The sequence below is a fragment of the Corythoichthys intestinalis genome, chromosome 13 (assembly GCF_030265065.1).
Source record: "Corythoichthys intestinalis isolate RoL2023-P3 chromosome 13, ASM3026506v1, whole genome shotgun sequence".
NCBI lineage: Eukaryota > Metazoa > Chordata > Actinopteri > Syngnathiformes > Syngnathidae > Corythoichthys > Corythoichthys intestinalis.
In genome coordinates, this window is record NC_080407.1 from 39,071,553 (window position 1) to 39,089,527 (window position 17,975).

The window sequence follows — 17,975 nt, forward strand, 5'->3', positions numbered from 1 at the left end:
CAAGTTTTCTTAATGTTTAAATAGTCTACATATTTTTATGATCATTATAAATGGATTCACACAACGAAATAACGCTGGGAAAGTTTGTTAAATATCTGGCCCCAAAATTCCCACTGCCTTACAAATTGTGCAACCCAAACCCTAATTTCCCATAAGAAGCCAGGGGTAGTAAGTCTGCTTCACCTTGAACTGAGCTGCTGTCCAAACCCCGTCGCTGGAGAATGTCCCACTTTTTTCTCCGCTCAGTGCACTCTCTTCTCCTTCTGGATCTTCCTTTGAGCGAGCTGATGTCGGGGTTCCCGCCTTGACCCGGTTGACTGGGCTAGCTGATGCCAGGGTTCAGGCCTGTTGTTCCGGCTGTTGGTGGTCCACCTGGCTGACTGCTGGTCCGGAATCCGGGTGGCGCTGAACTTGACCAGATGCTGCCACGGTAGTAACCTCCTGCTTGGCTGGCTGTCCGTGAACCTGGCTAGCCGCCTGCTGCACCTGCTTCTCACGGTTAGCATGATCGCTGCAGCTGCTCTGTTGCCTGTTGCTTTTTTGACTCATTTTGAATCTTCCTTTTTTGGGAAAAAAAAATGTAAATTCAATTGTCTTTTAGGCATGTTGAAATAATGTTTAATAATATTTATTCCTGGCTGCTTGTTCCCCAGATGCCGTCAAAGTTTTTTTTTTATGTCGGGGAGTGGTGTGATTCGTCATCAACAAATCGCCGACTCTTTCAAATGACGTTAGTTGTTTTTTTTTTATAAACAACATACAATTCTTGGGATTTTTTCTGTAAATTAATTAAACACAAGAGATAACAGATCTCGTCAAATAAGTCCCGGAACAGGGAGGCCAAAATCAAGAGGTGCCGGAAAATGTTACGGCACTAATTAACCCCTGCATGCCATTAGAAACGAACGGGAAATTTTGGAGAAACCATAGGTTTTTGGCACATTCTATACAAAACTTTTCTGCCCCTTACCTTCCTGAAAATTTTAACATAAGATTATTGTGAATTTGATAAGAATTGGAGGACTACATACATTTATATATATATATATGTATATATATATATATATATATATGTATATATATGTATGTATATATCCGCCACCCCCCCCCCAAAAAAAAAACAAAAAAACATGCGTTTTGGCCTGAACGGTAAAAAGGTAGTGAACAAAAGTAAGCAGTGTAAAAAATATTATATATCTCTTAAATACCTGCAACATGAAGCAATTATCAGAGAATCCCAAAATTTGAAAAATAAGGTCCTAATGAAACCTTTTCTTCAAATTTGTAAAAAGAAAAGTGTGTAATAAGCGCTCTGATATCTATAACCCTTGCGAAATCTTGTTTTTCTCATTAAACCTTCAGATGCATGTGTTGACTTGCATCAATCTTTTTTTTTTCTCAAAAAGAATTGTCAACATTCTGAATTAGTCTTAGTCTTAGGCACACTTCTTCAACTTAAATTTAGCCTGAACATGGGCGTTATTACCCGTACATTACTACATCAGGGCACTGAAATATTTTATGTGACTGAAGTCACAAGTGATAGTTCATCGTAAAATCTATAACACAAACGAAAAACAATGGTGCACTTCTGTGTGCATTTATTCAACTAAAGTGCTTCAGCGTAAACATAACATATGCACTGATGTCAAGATGAGCAGTGAAATCGACAGTCATGCTTGAAGAGGTAACTACAGCAGCTAAAGAGCACAAAAAAACACAGATGTCCATTCCAATTTGAATTAGCAATGGAGGAGCCGCTCAGAGGGGTGTCCGAATGACTAGCACGATCATAACACAAATTCGGGTCCATTTTGCAGTAAATTGGGGGCTTGAGATACCAATTTCGAGTGCTGACATCCCTCTAAGCCCCTCATTTACTGAAAAATGGTTCCAAAGTGGTACCATTCGTTTGTGTTACGTTCGTGCTAGCTAGTTTTTAGGACACCCCTGTTATTGAGAGAGTTGGTACGCTCCATTAGCCGCGGGAGCTAAGCTAAGAAAAAGCTACGAGTGACGTCCCCACTCGTAATTAATATCTCAGTAAAAGCATAATACTGTTTCTACAAAACCGTTGCAGCACAAACGATTAACATCATTATTATATAAATTTGCGTCTGATGGGGGGCGGGCAACTTCATAAAGTGTCGTCTTTTTTTTTTTTTTTTTTTTTAACTTCCGGGTCATCCACTTGCCGTTGTGTTGCGTGATTTTGGAGTTGTGCTCCGAGCTATTTGCTGTTGCGTTTTATGAGTTGGGAGTCGTGCTTTTGCCAATTTGCAATCGCGCATTAGGAATTGGGAATAGTGTTGTGGGAATTTGCATTCGTGCTACGAGCCATTTGCTGTCGTGTTGTGGCAATTGGGGTTCGTGCTTTTTTCTTTTGCAAAGCGTTTGCAATTTGGGTTTGTGTTTTTTTCTATTTGCAAAGTGTTTGTACTTTGCATTTCGCCTGACACCTCTCGGCCACCATACTTCACAGACTCGAAGGTTGGTTCACTTTCATTGATACGATTACGTACACTGTACATGACAGACAGATGACATCGCCGGGTCGCGTATGGGGAGAGATTTGTCTCAAAAATATTGTCACAAATACTTTCGCAATTCACACATATCTTTTGCAGATTCACAAATGTATCGAAGATTTTCACATGTATTTTCGAGATCCACAAATATATCCTCGAAATTCACATGTGGTTTTTTTATGTTGTGCGTGCACTCATCATGAATTATTGTTTGCAAAAATTCGAATTGTATTTGTGAATCAGCGGCCGCGTGCATTTATTTATTTAGACAAACATAACAAGAAATGGTCAAATTTTCCTCACAAAGTGCATTCGCGATTCACACGTGTTTTTCAAATTCACAAATACATCCGCGATTCTAACAAATACATTAGTGATTTTCACACGTGTTTTTCAAATCCACAAATAGACCCCAGTCACCAACGTCACACAATGACGTGTCGCTGTCTCCGGCCACCATATAGTCCGTCATTGTTTATCCATATTCTCAATGGTTTCAATTTGTCGTGCAATTTATAGTGCTATTCATGGAAGCCCCGGTGCTTTCAGACGCTGTAAACTCATTGGATGCGTTGCATAAAAGGCGTTATGTGGAAAAGCTTCAGTCTATCCATTCGCCAGATCCATATTTGATGCCTAAATCGATATTTTTCGACCCGCTGTCTTCACCGTCTCTGCCTGACATCTGCTACCCTAAAATCTACAACTATCTTGTCCACAGAAACTCAGCCTATTCTCACGAAATTTTGAAAAACTTTTAAGAGCAGCACTCTAAGCAACATTACCCCGTGTGACCCTTTACTTTCAATTTTCTAAAATGGCAACAATCAATAAAAAAAAAGTTGACTGCGATGGCCGATGCTTCAAGGATAGGTGGATGTTGGACTATTTCTTCAATACAATGCGCAACAACTGTGTCTGCCTTATTCGCAAAGAGACAGTCGCTGTTTCCAAAGAGTTCGATGTGATGTGATATTAACAAACAAGACACGCTAAGATGTACGACAACATTACAAGGAAGATACGCAGCGAGAAATTATAGCAACTTGAAGCTAGTTTAATTTCACAGCAGCAGTATTTCATAAGAGCCCGAGTGTCGAAAGAGAACGCCACAAAGGCGAGATTGTTGAAATTATGATTTAAATAATAATAATAATGAAGCAAATGTGACACACATAAGGGCTTGCTAAAATTAGTTTAAATATATTGTTCTACGTAAATCAGCCAAGGTAGCCCCCCGCATTTTTACCACACCAAATCTGGCCCCCTTTGCAAAAAGTTTGGACACCCCTGTTTAACTGATGATCCGTAGATGAGGCCAGCTTCTTTAACCCTTGAGAGTCGAAGGACGCGCCGGCGCGTCCTCAGCGCACGTCGTCTTTGAAGCACCCTCGCGTTTTAATTACGTCACCCACATGCCGTTGGTTGGTCTCGTTTTAAAGTGCGGAAGTTGCGGTTTACTCTCGTTGTTATTTGAAGTCAATCGACCAACTAAAACGTGAGATATTGTCATTTAAGTTTTATAGTTTTATTGTCCTCTCAAAAAAACATTAAAACGCTGCATGGATCATTTGTTTATGTCTATATTTCCATCATTTCTTGTCCTTTTTCAAAACGGAAGCTCCATGAAAAAAACACAAATCAAACGAACCCTTTCGAAGTCACAGTGGAAGCACAAAATGCGTTTTATTTTTTTATAAATATAACTGCCGTGCGAGGTTCCACCGAACGAGAGGCAGGAGTGTTCTGACGCAGCGAGGGGGCGAGCGACGGCCGTTTGAATCAAGCAAGCGGGCGAGCGACTTTGTGTGACTTTGAGGATGAACGGAAAACTAAATTTAGCGCAAGCAATTGTGCTTTTTGATCAACTTGAGGAAGAGGGTGGTCCAAATTCGTCATCATCGTCTTCCTCGGAAGAGTCCTCGAGTGAAGATAGTGACGGATTTGAACACGTGGGTGACGCCATCGATGAGCAGAGGTAAGCCAACTCACTTTTTTTTTTTTTTTTTTTTTTTTTTTTTTTAATGCTGTAAAAGTTTCTTTTGATATTGCAAGACAAAGTTAATTTTGATGCAATATAAGTGCGTGTTTGTGTATGTAATAATAAAATGTGCATATCAGATCAAAGTATAATTTGTGGTCTTCTTTCTATATGAAGATTAGGGATGTAGCACATATTCAGCTACGGTATTCTTTCTATTGTCATACATATAGATTTCCATTATTATTTATTGCTGTATATATTTTTATTTTATACTTTATTATTTTCATAAATACTGACTTTTGTTTCATGTACATTTATAGTGACAATGAAAGTAAAGTGAAATGAAAATGGAAGGGTGGAAAGAGGACCGACACCCCATGGAAGTGTGGGCTGTGATGTAGCCCTGTGTCTAATTCCAGGACGAAACTGCTTTTCGGAGTGGCATGCCTGAAAAAAATTTAACTTGTTTATTGTAAATATTTTTGAAAATACTTTTTTCCCCAATGTTATATATATATATTTTTTCCCACAATCAGTCTTCTCAATTTGTGTATATAAATGTGTGTTCAAGAAGCTTGATTGTGTGTACATAGTTTTCATCAGGTGATGGGCCGCAATACCTAAACTCATAAAGAGATGGCCTCTAAACACTTTTTGTGTTAGATGGTATATTTTTTCACTGTTCTTCACTGTTTGGTCTGCTGTATATAACCTGTTTTGACTAGAGCATGTATAAATGCAAAAAACGCCTATGGCTATACCTGTTGTTTATGTTGAATTGTCAAATAAAAGACTATTTATTCTAAATTTTTTTGGTTGAATGTTCATCCTAACATGTTGAATAAATATTACAAAGTTTCAAAACGGTTCGTTACGCATGTTTGGTTGTCAATTGGACATCAATATTAAAAATTTTGACAAAACGATTTTGGAATTTTTGGTCTTTTTAGGCCCAAAATTATGATTTATAATTGATCAGTGAAGGAAACAACAGTTTGGACATGAAGTTCAAGGTGTCACAAAAAAAGGGACCAAACCAGGCCATCGTAAACAATTCTGTCTTTGAAATATAAAGGCAACTTCAAAGGCATGCAAAATCAGACAAAATAGGCCCAGACCTTAAAGGGTTAACTTGGTACCAGCTAAATATTATTCAAAAAATAATGATGGCGGAAGAAATAAACATCTTGAATTTGAAGCTGTATGTTGTCGGCGATTAGCCTCGCAATGATTTTAATTGTGGTTGTCAGCCCAAAACCCTCTAAATATATATTAAATGCATCTTACCAGGTATAAAATGACTGCTACATAGTCTGTGGTGATCGTTTGGTGCCCAGTTTTCTCGTCGAATTGCAGCAGCCCATCTCGCTCTCCTCACCGGGTCTCTCGGAATACGGTAGAACTTCAAGTCTCTCCGTCTATCTTCTCTGTTACTGCAACCGACCGCCACACACGCCTTCACCATTTTGATTATTAATGTTAACGAGCAGAAAAACACGCCATAATAGGAGGAATTTACGTTGCGGTAATGCGTGAACACGACGAGCTGACGGACAATATGGCGCAGAGGCGTGGTTGTCATGTGAGTGGGGTCTATACGTCCGCGTTTTCCACATGTTTTTCAAATCCACAAATACTTTCGCAAATTTTACGTTGTTTTAATGATGTGCGTGCAATTATCATGACTTGACATTTTTTAAGTATTCAATTTTGCTTGTGAATTGTTGGAGCTGTGTTTTTTAAAAGCGAACACGCGCATTTCTTTTTGAGACCAACGTCACTCGATGTTTGACCAAGATTTTTTCACACACAGTAAGCCGAGAATGGCATGACGCAGGCTATTTTTAGACCGTGACGTCGCATGGTAAAGCGGAAGTAAAGCCGAAGTGGGACATTATAGACCCGCCCTCGCATTGACACAACGTAATTAGTGCTAGTTTTCTCTGGTAATCTTTCAAAAACGAACATGCCGATCACGCATTGCTTTTTTGGAACTTGTAGAAACGACTCTAGACATCACGACACATGAAGGATGTTTTCTTCATACGATTCTGGAAACCAAAAACTCGGGAGGAAAAAATGTGAAGATCGAATCAACTTGCGCCGACTTTAACATCAGCTCGGTGAATCCATTGACGTTTCATATGCAGTAAACATTATGTTGGGTTGGCATGGTCTTTCAGAGGACAAAGAGGTAAGCCATTTTTATATTTTTAACTTATTTTTTAGCGTAACGTTGTGCCGTACTGCTTCGGTCTAACAATGAATGACCTGAAAAGAAATACAAATGGTATCTGACTGCCACTGTTACCGTTTCTGTTATATATATAAAAAACAACTTTAGTAAGGGGGAAGTGTAAATAAATCATAGGATTAAGATGTGTTATCAATGAAAAAATTAAAAGTGTTCGTTGGCTCTCACTGAGTAGCATTTGCGATCGCTACTCAAAGCTAACTAAATTACCCCCAAGAACAGTAAGAGACGTAGGACAACCAGAGGATATATAAGAAAGACAGGGCTGATGGTAAAAGATAGCTTGTTGAAACAGGAGAATGTCATTGTCAGTCGCGTCGATAAAAAAGCTAAAGCTATGCTCAGGTCGGCTCGTTTTTTTCGTCTTTTTCAGCCTTCGACACTAAAGCCATCTCTTTAACTGAACATTTTTATGTTCTTCCACATCTTTGCCAGTCAATTTGGCACCAGGCACATCATTTTCGGAGAGAATTGGTAGGTTTAGCTCTGTAAACATCTCCTTCGTACACGATTTCCATTCAAACGGTGGCTTGTCCCTACTTTGCAACAGTAGCTAATGTCATGAATATTAATGAGCGGTAGTGACGTGTTGCTTGCGGTACGCCATTTTCACATGTCTCAAATAACCTCCGCCTCCATCCGCTAGATGGCAGTATTGAGCGCATAGAAAGGTCAAAAGTGCACATCAACAGAGACATCACATACTGACACCTAACGGGTGACATTACACCGGGCAACAGAAGAACAGGTGTCTTGGGTCCGTTGGCTATTCGTTCTTCCTTCTAATTTTGGAAAACAAGCCCAATTCCAATTTTTGTTTTTATGTGTGTTAACAAAGAAATGAGAAATTATCTCCTGTTTCCCAATTAAAAACTGCTAATTCAATAACTGAAACAAGCCTTAATCCGTTTTACCAATAACTGTCGAAAAACAAAACACGTCCAATATTTTTTTATTAACAAAAAAACACATGAAGAATCAACAATACAAACCAAAAACAAAACAACACAAATATGCCAAGGGGTAATAAATATTTCACACATTGGACATCAGAGAGAGAGAAAAACCAAAAAGAATAATGCTGTAATCAATTATTCACAAAAAAATTCAAGTTTTTCCACAAATATTGTTTTTTCCGCTTTTAGATTATTATTTTTTCTAACAGATTTATGTAGCACACAGTCTCGTTATGAAAGTGAGAAAAAGAAGGTAACAGCTTGCCAAGTTTACATTTGTGTAAGTAGAATTTCGATAAAGTGACAAAATTAATAATTAAAACACTCTCATTCTTGAGAATATTATGGAAACAAAAAAAGAACATTTTCCCATTTGAGTTTGAAGTCCACATGTAGGCTCCTAATGATGAACTTGCAAAGTTCTTTCCAGAATTTATTGGAAAAAGAGCAGGTCCAAAAAAGGTGCTGAACTGTCTCTGGATGATATCCACAGAAAAAACTGTTTGTATCAATGTCCCGCTTGAATTGTTTTCATATACTGGTTTGCAGGATAGTATCTATGGATAATTTTGAAAGCGACTTCTTTGACCTTACTTGTCAGCAGAAACATATTGGGGATAGTCCATACTTAGGCTTAGACCAAATGATATCTCCAATAAATTGATTCCAAAAGGACTTAACATATGGTGTGGATCTAAGCTCATTCTGAAATAGATATCGAGTATACCTATTTGAATTTTTGTTATGTAGTAAACATAATTTCCCCACACTTAAATTTAGTATATTTGGAGGAGATAAAGTTTGAAATGGCATGTTTACATTTCTGCACAGCATAATGAATCCTGAAGGAATCGCATCATAAACTATAGCATATTGCTTAGGTCTAACTAGTAACTGAAAATAATCCCAAAAACTCCCCGTAAAACATAAGTGCCATTAAAAAGTTGTAACACAAAAATGTTTTTCTTCTGCATCTAATTGACCAGGAATAAAGATTTGTTTTTGGAAAGAAATGAGCCATGACCCGGAAGACGATGCCTTGTTGAAGAAAAACATCGTTTTCCGGGTCAAGGCTCATCGGAAAAGTGAACTTAGAGGAAAACAAATATTGGGCGTATTTTGTTTTTCGACTTCAGTTCAGTAGACATTATAAAAATGGATTAAGGCTCGTTTTCCGTTTTTCATTTTTATTTTGCAAAATTAGATGGAAAAACAAACGGCCTAAAGGTACACGGACAGTCTTGATAGTTCTTGAAGTTTGGGAATCATACTTTTATAGTCTCTGCGCTCAATACTGCCACCTATCGGATGGAGGCGAAGGTTATTTGAGACACGTGAAAATTCTCTGCTTACTGTGTGAGAAAATCTTGGTCAAATATCGAGTGACGTTGGTCTCAAAAAGAAATGCGCATGTTCGCTGTTAAAAAACACAGCTCCAACAATTCACAAGCAAAATTGAATACTTAAAGAATGTCAAGTCATGATAATTAAATCATCGCACATCATTAAAAAACGTGAAATTTGCGGAGGTATTTGTGGATTTGAAAGACGTGGGAAAACCCGGACGTATGAAAAACACGTGTGAAAATCACTTATGTATTTGTGAGAATCGCAGATGTATTTGTGAATTTGAAAAACGTGTGAATCGCGAATGCACTTGGTATGTTTGTCTCAAAAATAAAAGCAGGCGGTCGCTGATTCACAAATACAATTAGAATGTTTGCAAACAATAATTCATGATGAGTGCACGCACAACATAAAAAACCCACATGTGAATTTCAAGGATATATTTGTGGATCTCGAAAATACATGTGAAAATCTTGGATATATTTGTGCATCTACAAAAGATATGTGTGAATTGCGAAAGTATTTGTGAGAATTTTTCTCACCCCATAGGTCGTGGTGATCTGGAGGACCAGGAGTGCAAACGTTAAATAAGTAATTACCCAATTAAATAAATTATTATATGTGTCATTAAAATGCTTCTATTTAAATGTTTGTTTCACTATTTTATTTTTTTTTCAATGTATTTTTATTTCACTTTTTCTTTCAGTTTACGTGCATTGATTTCAATGTTTATTTAAATGTTTAAATATTTCAACATCTATTTCCATTTTTGTTTATTTCAACTTTTATTTAAATATTTCAACATTTATTTCCCTTTTTTTCATTATTTATTTCGAAATTTATTTATCTTTTTGTTAATTCTTGCACTCTCGTTCTCCTTGTAATGCATGAAATAGTTTGATCTGTCATTGGCTCATGAAACTCGGTGGGTGGGCGTGAACTACGTGGTTTTTGAGATGAGTTGCTCCTTCCGTCCCAACGTGCCAGCGATTGCCAAGATTCTGCATAAGTTTAGGTTCAATGGGTTAGAATTGAGAACCTAGATCACAGATTTATTTTCACTATACATGGATTACATTCAAGATGGATACGTCTGACATTTTACAATGTTTGCGGCATTCATTTCCGTACGGAAAAGCCGTTCATTTGCTGCCCTATGCACATACACGATATATATCTTGGGCTCTTTTATGCTTTTATTCATTTTTAATGTATTTTATGTTATGTGACTTTTTTGGTTGAGGTCTTCCTGATTTTAATGTGATGTCAAGCACTTTGAATTACTTTGTGTTGGATTGGATGGCAACAAAACGTGAATAAAAAAAAATGGCAAAGAGGAATTTACTTCAATAGAAAACAACTTTGGGGACACAAGTTTGCAAATAAAGAAATAAGATTTGGCCCGTGTGTTTGTGGTCTTGGTCTTGCAGATCTATATGTCAGCCAAGCCCATCGTCCTGAGCTCCAGGTATCTGCATGCATCAAAGAGGAGGAAGAGGAAGAGTCACCATACATCAAGGAAGAGGTGGACTTCGTACCCATTAAAGGTCATCCCGAGCGGTGCTTTTTTTTCCCTCTTCAAATGAGGCAGAAATGAAAACTGGTACCTTCTCATAAGTACAGAAATGTGTTTCAGACTTCAGCGGACATATTCGAACATAAAATTTATAAGCTCTTTCAGTTGTTAAAAGAGGAGCGGGAAAGTCCCGTCTTTAGCATTTGCCTCCATTGTTTACAATGCTGAAATGCATAATGGCGATAGCGCGCTCCTTGACGCCACTTCTTTTGTGTCTGATTATTATACAGATATCTGTGTTAGCTCCACTGATGACCCCACTTTCGGTTTGACTTGGAACAAGTTTTATTTTAGGCTTCCGCTTTGTGCACTGACATTTGTAAAGTGAACATAAATGCACAGCCAACATCCTATTCCCACAGTGAAGTAACACTGCACCCTAATGGTGTGGCATTATATTGACTCAGTGCAAGATAACTACAAACCCATAGTACAATTTAAAGCAGCAATGTGAAGTAAGGTTGGCCAACCATGTTTTTGAATAATATCAATGGCTAAACAGTTCTAAGCATATTTTCATTATTTTTTTTTTTTTTTTAACGCAACCCTTCCAGATTCTTTGTTTAACCCATAGCAACGCCCTTGGCAACGAAAATGCTTTTCTTCGGCAATCTTTGGAAATGACGTCACACCTAGAAGTGCGAGGGAAGTCCGCCATAGAACAGTATTGTTTGTTGCATTGCTTCTCGGTAAAATGCCACGGCGGTGTGTGGAGATGTTTTGTTCTCACTCAAACGAAAAGTTGTATGAGTGGCCAAAGGATAGCAGGGGACGTAAATGGACATCTTTCATTCGCACGAAGCGAATGAATTTCACGCCATCATCAAGTAGTGTTCTCTGCTGCAAACACTTCGAAGATTCCTGCTTCCTTAACTGGTCTGCTTATGATCAAGGATTTGCCAAACAGTAAGTGTGATTTTTGGATAGATGACTGATGACTTTGTCAAAGCATAGCTGCCTAACTGTTGTGGAATGAACAGTAGAAGCTAGCGACGTTAGCCGAAAGTTAACTCGTGGCAATCCCCGATCATAGTTGTTGTTGCGTTCGCTAGGTTAAGAGTGTTTAAATTGTGCGTCATCTACGATCTTGTCCGAAAGGGTTAATCCACTGTCAATTGGGAAACGGGTGTGGATGTGCATATAAATGGGTCGGCGTCGCGGTAATTCACGGTCACATTGCTGTAAGAGACACACACCGCCGGTGAGTTTGTGCCCATTTATTTGTATTTGTATTATGTATTTCCACCTTCATGCTTCAAGCATTGCTTTGCATTGTTCGGCGTTTCTTTCACAGTGATCACTTGATAGCCTTCTAGTTTGTTTCGCAAGAGCCGCTGACAGGTGACAATTTAGCGTGTTGGCATTGAGTCACTCTCACAGTGAATCAGCGAGAACGCAGGTCACACAGTGAATCGTGGGAAATGTAGTCTCGGGACAACACTGAAGTGGTGCTTTGTAATTTGTTCGCTTGTGTGAAAAAACTACATTTCCTCACGCCATTAGACGCCACTTCCTGCCGAGAGCTGTGCCGAGCGGTGTTCCTACTTTTCCATAAGAACTGCTCCATGTGTTAATAAAGAGACATAGTTGTCAGCACGTCGTGTGTTCGATACATTTGTAAACAAAAAGCTCATAACAAGACACTATGCACGATCCGTTTAGGAGAAGCTGGAGTAGGAGGCGAGGAGGAGATCAGCGAGAAGCAAAACTTTGCGGTCGAATGTGGCGGCAGTCCGCTATTATTTTGTTTTGTTATTGTTGCCACAATAAAGTGTAGAAAGCCATCGACGACTCATCTCCTTCTTTCCCCCCTACGGTTTTATATTATTATTTTATATGCACGAGAGCTGCCGGATCTGCCAAAATGAACATGAAGTCTGATTATAATTTTTTTTGACAATGTCATCAGATAGACAAAAACATAAAATTATGTGCAAATGCCTGCATCTTCAAATCATGAAAATAATAACAGCCTATATCTTACCAATGTTGTAATCTCGATGGATCTTGTATCCATTCCATGTCAGGTAGTCTAGGCACATTGTTTGCATCCTGATTAGCGTCTGGCTAATACATGTTAGGTCCAACATAAAATTCCAAGCTCCTCTTCTTCCTCCAACTCTTCAAAAACTTGGATCTCCTCCCTTGCGCTCGATCTATCGCTTATATCGCTGTTTGAATCATTGTTGGAAAGGCTTTGTATGGCAGCCGTATGTATGGAGCTGCCATCGCTGTTCTCGGTGTGACAAATCACTTCCGGGTTCGTCCCCTTTCAGGCTCGAACTTCGGAAACGCGATTATTTTGTCAAATATATAACATATAAATTATTTTTTCATGCTTTATTTGTTGGACAATGTTTAATTACTTTACTTGTGACCATATTTTGCCTGTGAAGAAATTATTTCACATTACTGCTTTAAGACATATGTGCAGTGGACTTATCACACAATAAGTTTATGTATTTATTTAACTGCCCAATGTCCTTCATAAAGAGCCTTAAGTAACGAGACTGATGGGGCTCCCCTTTTTTTGTAAGGCAGTCTGCCAGTTGATTTTTGGTTTGTGACCATATCACTTGTTGAACCCTTTTGGTTTGTATGACAGGATTTCCCCTACATACACTGAACGAATGCCACTTCTAAAACAAGTTAAAAAAAAAAAAAAAGACTTAAAATGAGATAAGATTAGCTTAAAACAAGGAAGAAAATTCTGCCAAATTGAACAAGCAATTTTTGTCTTGGTAAGAATTCTTAAAATAAGGCATTCATTCAGGATGAACGAGATCTTGAAACTAGTTGTTTTATTAGTTTTAAGAAGTGTTTTGGCTTTTAATAAGCCTTAAAAATAGTATAGTGGTACTTCGACATACGATCGCTTCGACACACAAATTATGTTAACTAACTCCATTTATGTCCAGCTTGGATCTTTTACATCCATTCAAAAGGGAGATAATTTGCCGGATAACACCAAATGACATCTGTCAAAAGCATTCATAAATGTTCATAGCAGTATCATATCATAATTAGGATGGTCTAAAGACAGTCTTATGGCAACACTGTCAAATAAGGTGTTCTCAAAATACCATAACTAGCAATTAATGAAACAACTAAGAAATGATTAGTGTAGAACATGAATTTTGATTGAATTTGCATCTGTAGCGCTGCAATGCATGCTAGGAAGTAGAGGTGTGCAAAATTTCCGATTCTTAGATTATTCGCGATTCGGCCGTGGAAGATTCGAGAACGATTCACAAACATCCAAATTTCGATTATTGAAATATGCCAAGTAAAGCGGAAGTACAACACACTCGGGACAGTGAGGAACGGAGCGAGAGTAGCTAAACATCATGCTTCTCATTACCCGGCCCCTCAGGTAATGCCAATGCTCAACTCACGGCTCTAGCTCAACTCATGCCACGAGATGAAAAAACACAACAACATACCTGACTGCTGCCGAAAAGCTGCTCCAAAGTACATCCACATAATGTTACGGTAGATATCATTTATATAGGACTAGATGCAATATAGATTCGGTAGCGTTGGCAGCACATCTACAAAAAGCTAGATGCAGGCGTAGTAAACGGCCGCCATCTTAAAGCAGTAAACTTCTCTGCAAGGCTGTTGAAGCGAACCTTCCAAGCAAACCTAATTAACTTTTTATCTAAAATACTCCTAAGTCGGTAAAATATTGACTTGAATCTATCTTTAAAATAGTTTTAAAACTTTCACATGTCGAAAGTAGACAAAAGGGAAATTATGGAATAACGGGAGCAATTTTAACAACTTTAACGGTTGATTCACAACATTAAATTAATTAAATGTAGTTTAAAACTGCTGATATAGAATGGGGACTGGAGTTTTTTATTTACTGTTATTTTTGTATATTTTTTTACTGCTATATGTTAACTTGATACTGAAATAGTAGTTTGGTTTAGCCTGAGAGTATTTTTGAAGAATTTTGGAACTAATGTACAAAACATTAAAAAAAAAAAAAAAAGGAGGGGGTGCATCAATAATCGTTTTATAATCAAATCTGAGCCTCTGAATCGTATTCGAATCGTTAGGTGCCCAAAGATTCCCAGCTCTACTAGGAAGCATGTTGGACAACAACAGTGTTGACAGTAGGGGGCCGCAGAGGTTGGCTGTCCCCACCATGAGAGCAGTGATGGCCAAGTGAAGCTTCCTGAAGCAATGAAGCTTTGCAGCCAATTGGTTCAAAGCTTCATCGTGGTTCATATGGTCTTATGACAGTCGTATGATGCCGCTGTCAAAAAAGTGTTACCGGTTAATATCCCATAATACAGTAAGCACAACTGTGGGTTATAGTCCAGTGCGGCCTTTCTATAAACAAATGCCATTTTCCTGCCATATTTGGTGGGTAGCGGCTTATAGTCAGGTGCACCTCATAGTGCGAAGTTTACGGTAGTTAAAGGCATGAAGTCCTTGAGAAAATTTTGGACACGAATGGATTAGGCACACAGAAATATAAAATACTTGACTTGGGACAATGTTTTGTTCAGAGTTTCTACAGGTATCTGCAAATCTCATTTAACAATGTTTAATGCTACGTTAAACAAATTTAATGCCCATGCTCAACTGCAGATAATTTCAGACACAAAAATGGTAAATTATGTTGAAAAAGTTTCTTTTACCGTGAAGTTTACATAATTTTAATGCCTTTAATATTTAGTTTAATGCATTTTAATGCCTGAATTTTGACAAAATCCATTTAATGCATTTAATGACCCGCATACACCTGTTCCTTATTGTTAATTAAATAGGACTGTTTTGGTCTGGTGATAAAGTTTGACGATTTGTCTATAAAAATGTCAGCCAACATTTTTAATAATTTTGTCTTATTGTAACACAAATAAATAAATGAATGCATTTCAACTTCCCACGTTCATTTTTAAGACAGTTATGGAATAGTATAAAATGAACAGTAGAGCAGCAGCAGCTAGTAAACAAGATGTATGACCATCACAGCATACCACATAACAACATAGCATAACAACATTTCAGGCTTCTTCCTCACTTCTCTTACTTTCTACTGAGGCTACATTACCACCTGGTGTTACTTTCAAGGAACACAACAAACTATATAACTGAACACATTATGTAATGCAAATAAGGTTGCTTAAAAGTTGGGACAATTTCAGCATCCTGAAAAGTTGGTAGTGTTTTGTCCCTACCGTCCCTATGCAAACCTATGCCCTTGCCTAATCACTTTAATATACTGTATTTACTATTTAATTACAGTTGTCTGCTTAGTCAGCAGACTTTTTTTTTTAACAATTAGTCAACTATTGTTTCTGTTTTTGTTTTAACTAGCAATTATATTTTTGTTGATGCTTATTCTCAAAAACATTTTGGAAGACTTAAATTATTAAAGTACAAACAATCACATAAATAACAATAATGAATCACAAATAAACAATGAGGTCAAATGTTGATAGCATTAACTAGTGCAAAAGAATGGAATGTAAAGAGATTCAGAACACTGTGTGTACTGCCCAAAACAGTGCGTTTCCTTTGTGCACTGTCTGAAAGCCAGCTAATAATGAATGCACTTCCATAAACCACAAGGCTTGCTCTTTTATGGGAAGACACTCATCATAATACTGTGAAACTATAACAGAAACATAACATATTCAATACTCAATATACAACAAACTACACAACACACTTACATACACAACTATTATATGGGATAGCACAAATTGCTTGAGCTACTAACCTTAGCATAGGCTGGCTTCTATAACAAAAACAATTTAAGACATTTTGTACATACATTTTCTCCACAGAAATATACATATACAGCGTATTCATATGTTATTATAAACATAAAATACTTACAGACTTATGCAACCAAGATGTGGTAGATGTTGAGGTATGCTTAGGATCATTGTCCTGTTGGAAGGTCCAGCCTCAGCTTTGTCAATGACTGCATGACATTTGCATCAAAGATTGAACTTAATTCATAATACCTTGCACAAGCTGAAGATTCCCTGTTGCTGAAGAAGCAAAACAGCATGACTGGCCCCCCACTGTGCTTCATAGTAGCTGGGGATTTCTTTTCTTCATAGGCATCATTCTTTCTCCTCCACACCTACCGTTGATCCATTGGCCCAAAAAAGTTTCTTTGGTCTCATCACTCCTGAGAACAGTATCCCAAAACCTTTATGGTTTGTCCACTTGGTTTTTGGCATACTGTGGGGCTAATAAGTATTTAGTCAACCACCAATTGTGCAAGTTCTCCTACTTGAAAAGATTAGAGAGGCCTGTAATTGTCAACATGGGTAAACCTCAACCATGAGAGACAGAATGTGGAAAAAAACAACAGAAAATCGCATTGTTTGATTTTTAATGAATTTATTTCCAAATTAGAGTGGAAAATAAGTATTTGGTCACCTACACAAAAGCAAGATTTCTGGCTGTCAAAGAGGTCTAACGAGGCTCCACTCGTTACCTGTATTAATGGCACCTGTTTTAACTCTTTATCGGTATAAAAGACACCTGTCCACAACCTCAGTCAGTCACACTCCAAACTCCACTGTGGCCAAGACCAAAGAGCTGTCGAAGGACACCAGAGACAAAGTTGTATACCTGCACCAGGCTGGGAAGACTGAATTAAAAAGGTAAAACGCTTGGTGTAAAGAAATCAACTGTGGGAGCAATTATTAGAAAATAGAAGACATACAAGACCACTGTAAATCTCCCTTGATCTGGGGGCTCCATGCAAGATCTCACCCCGTGGCGTCAAAATGATTACAAGAACGGTGAGCAAAACTCCCAGAACCACACAGGGGGACCTAGTGAATGACCTACAGAGAGCTGGGAACACAGTAACAAAGGTAACAATCAGTAACACAATGTGCCGCCAGGGACTCAAATCCTGCACTGCCAGACGTGTCCCCCTGCTGAAGAAAGTACACGTCCAGGCCCGTCTGCGGTTCGCTCGAGAGCATTTGGATGATCCAGAAGAGGACTGGGAGGATGTGATATGGTCAGATGAAACCAAAATAGAACTTTTTGGTAGAAACACAGGTTCTCGTGTTGGGAGGAGAAAGAAGACTGAATTGCTTCCAAAGAACACCATACCCACTGTAAAGGATAGGGGTGGAAACATCATGCTTTGGGGCTGTATTTCTGCAAAGGGACCAGGACGACTGATCTGTGTAAAGGAAAGAATGAATGGGGCCATGTATCGAGAGATTTTGAGTGAAAATCTCCTTCCATCAGCAAGGTCATTGAAGATGTGACACTGCTTGGTCTTTCAGCATGACAATGATCCCCAACACACAGCCAGGGCAACAAAGAGTGGCTTCGT

The 17,975-nt window shown here is 38.2% G+C and overlaps 1 protein-coding gene across 2 annotated transcripts in view; it reads left to right on the forward strand.

Annotated features, from left to right (window-relative positions):
- The first annotated feature begins 393 nt into the window (after nt 1–393).
- Nucleotides 394–17,975, forward strand: part of LOC130927685 (oocyte zinc finger protein XlCOF6.1-like) — a 28,115-nt gene continuing 10,533 nt past the window's right edge. The window contains exons 1-2 of one of the 2 annotated variants that reach the window (XM_057853649.1): nt 394–498; nt 10,500–10,594. In XM_057853649.1, the coding sequence (XP_057709632.1) occupies nt 10,546–10,594 (49 nt within the window). In that variant the 5' untranslated portion in view covers nt 394–498; nt 10,500–10,545. Of the gene's footprint in view, nt 499–10,010; nt 10,595–17,975 lie in introns of those variants that run through there. The other variant, XM_057853648.1, reaches the window with a different exon arrangement.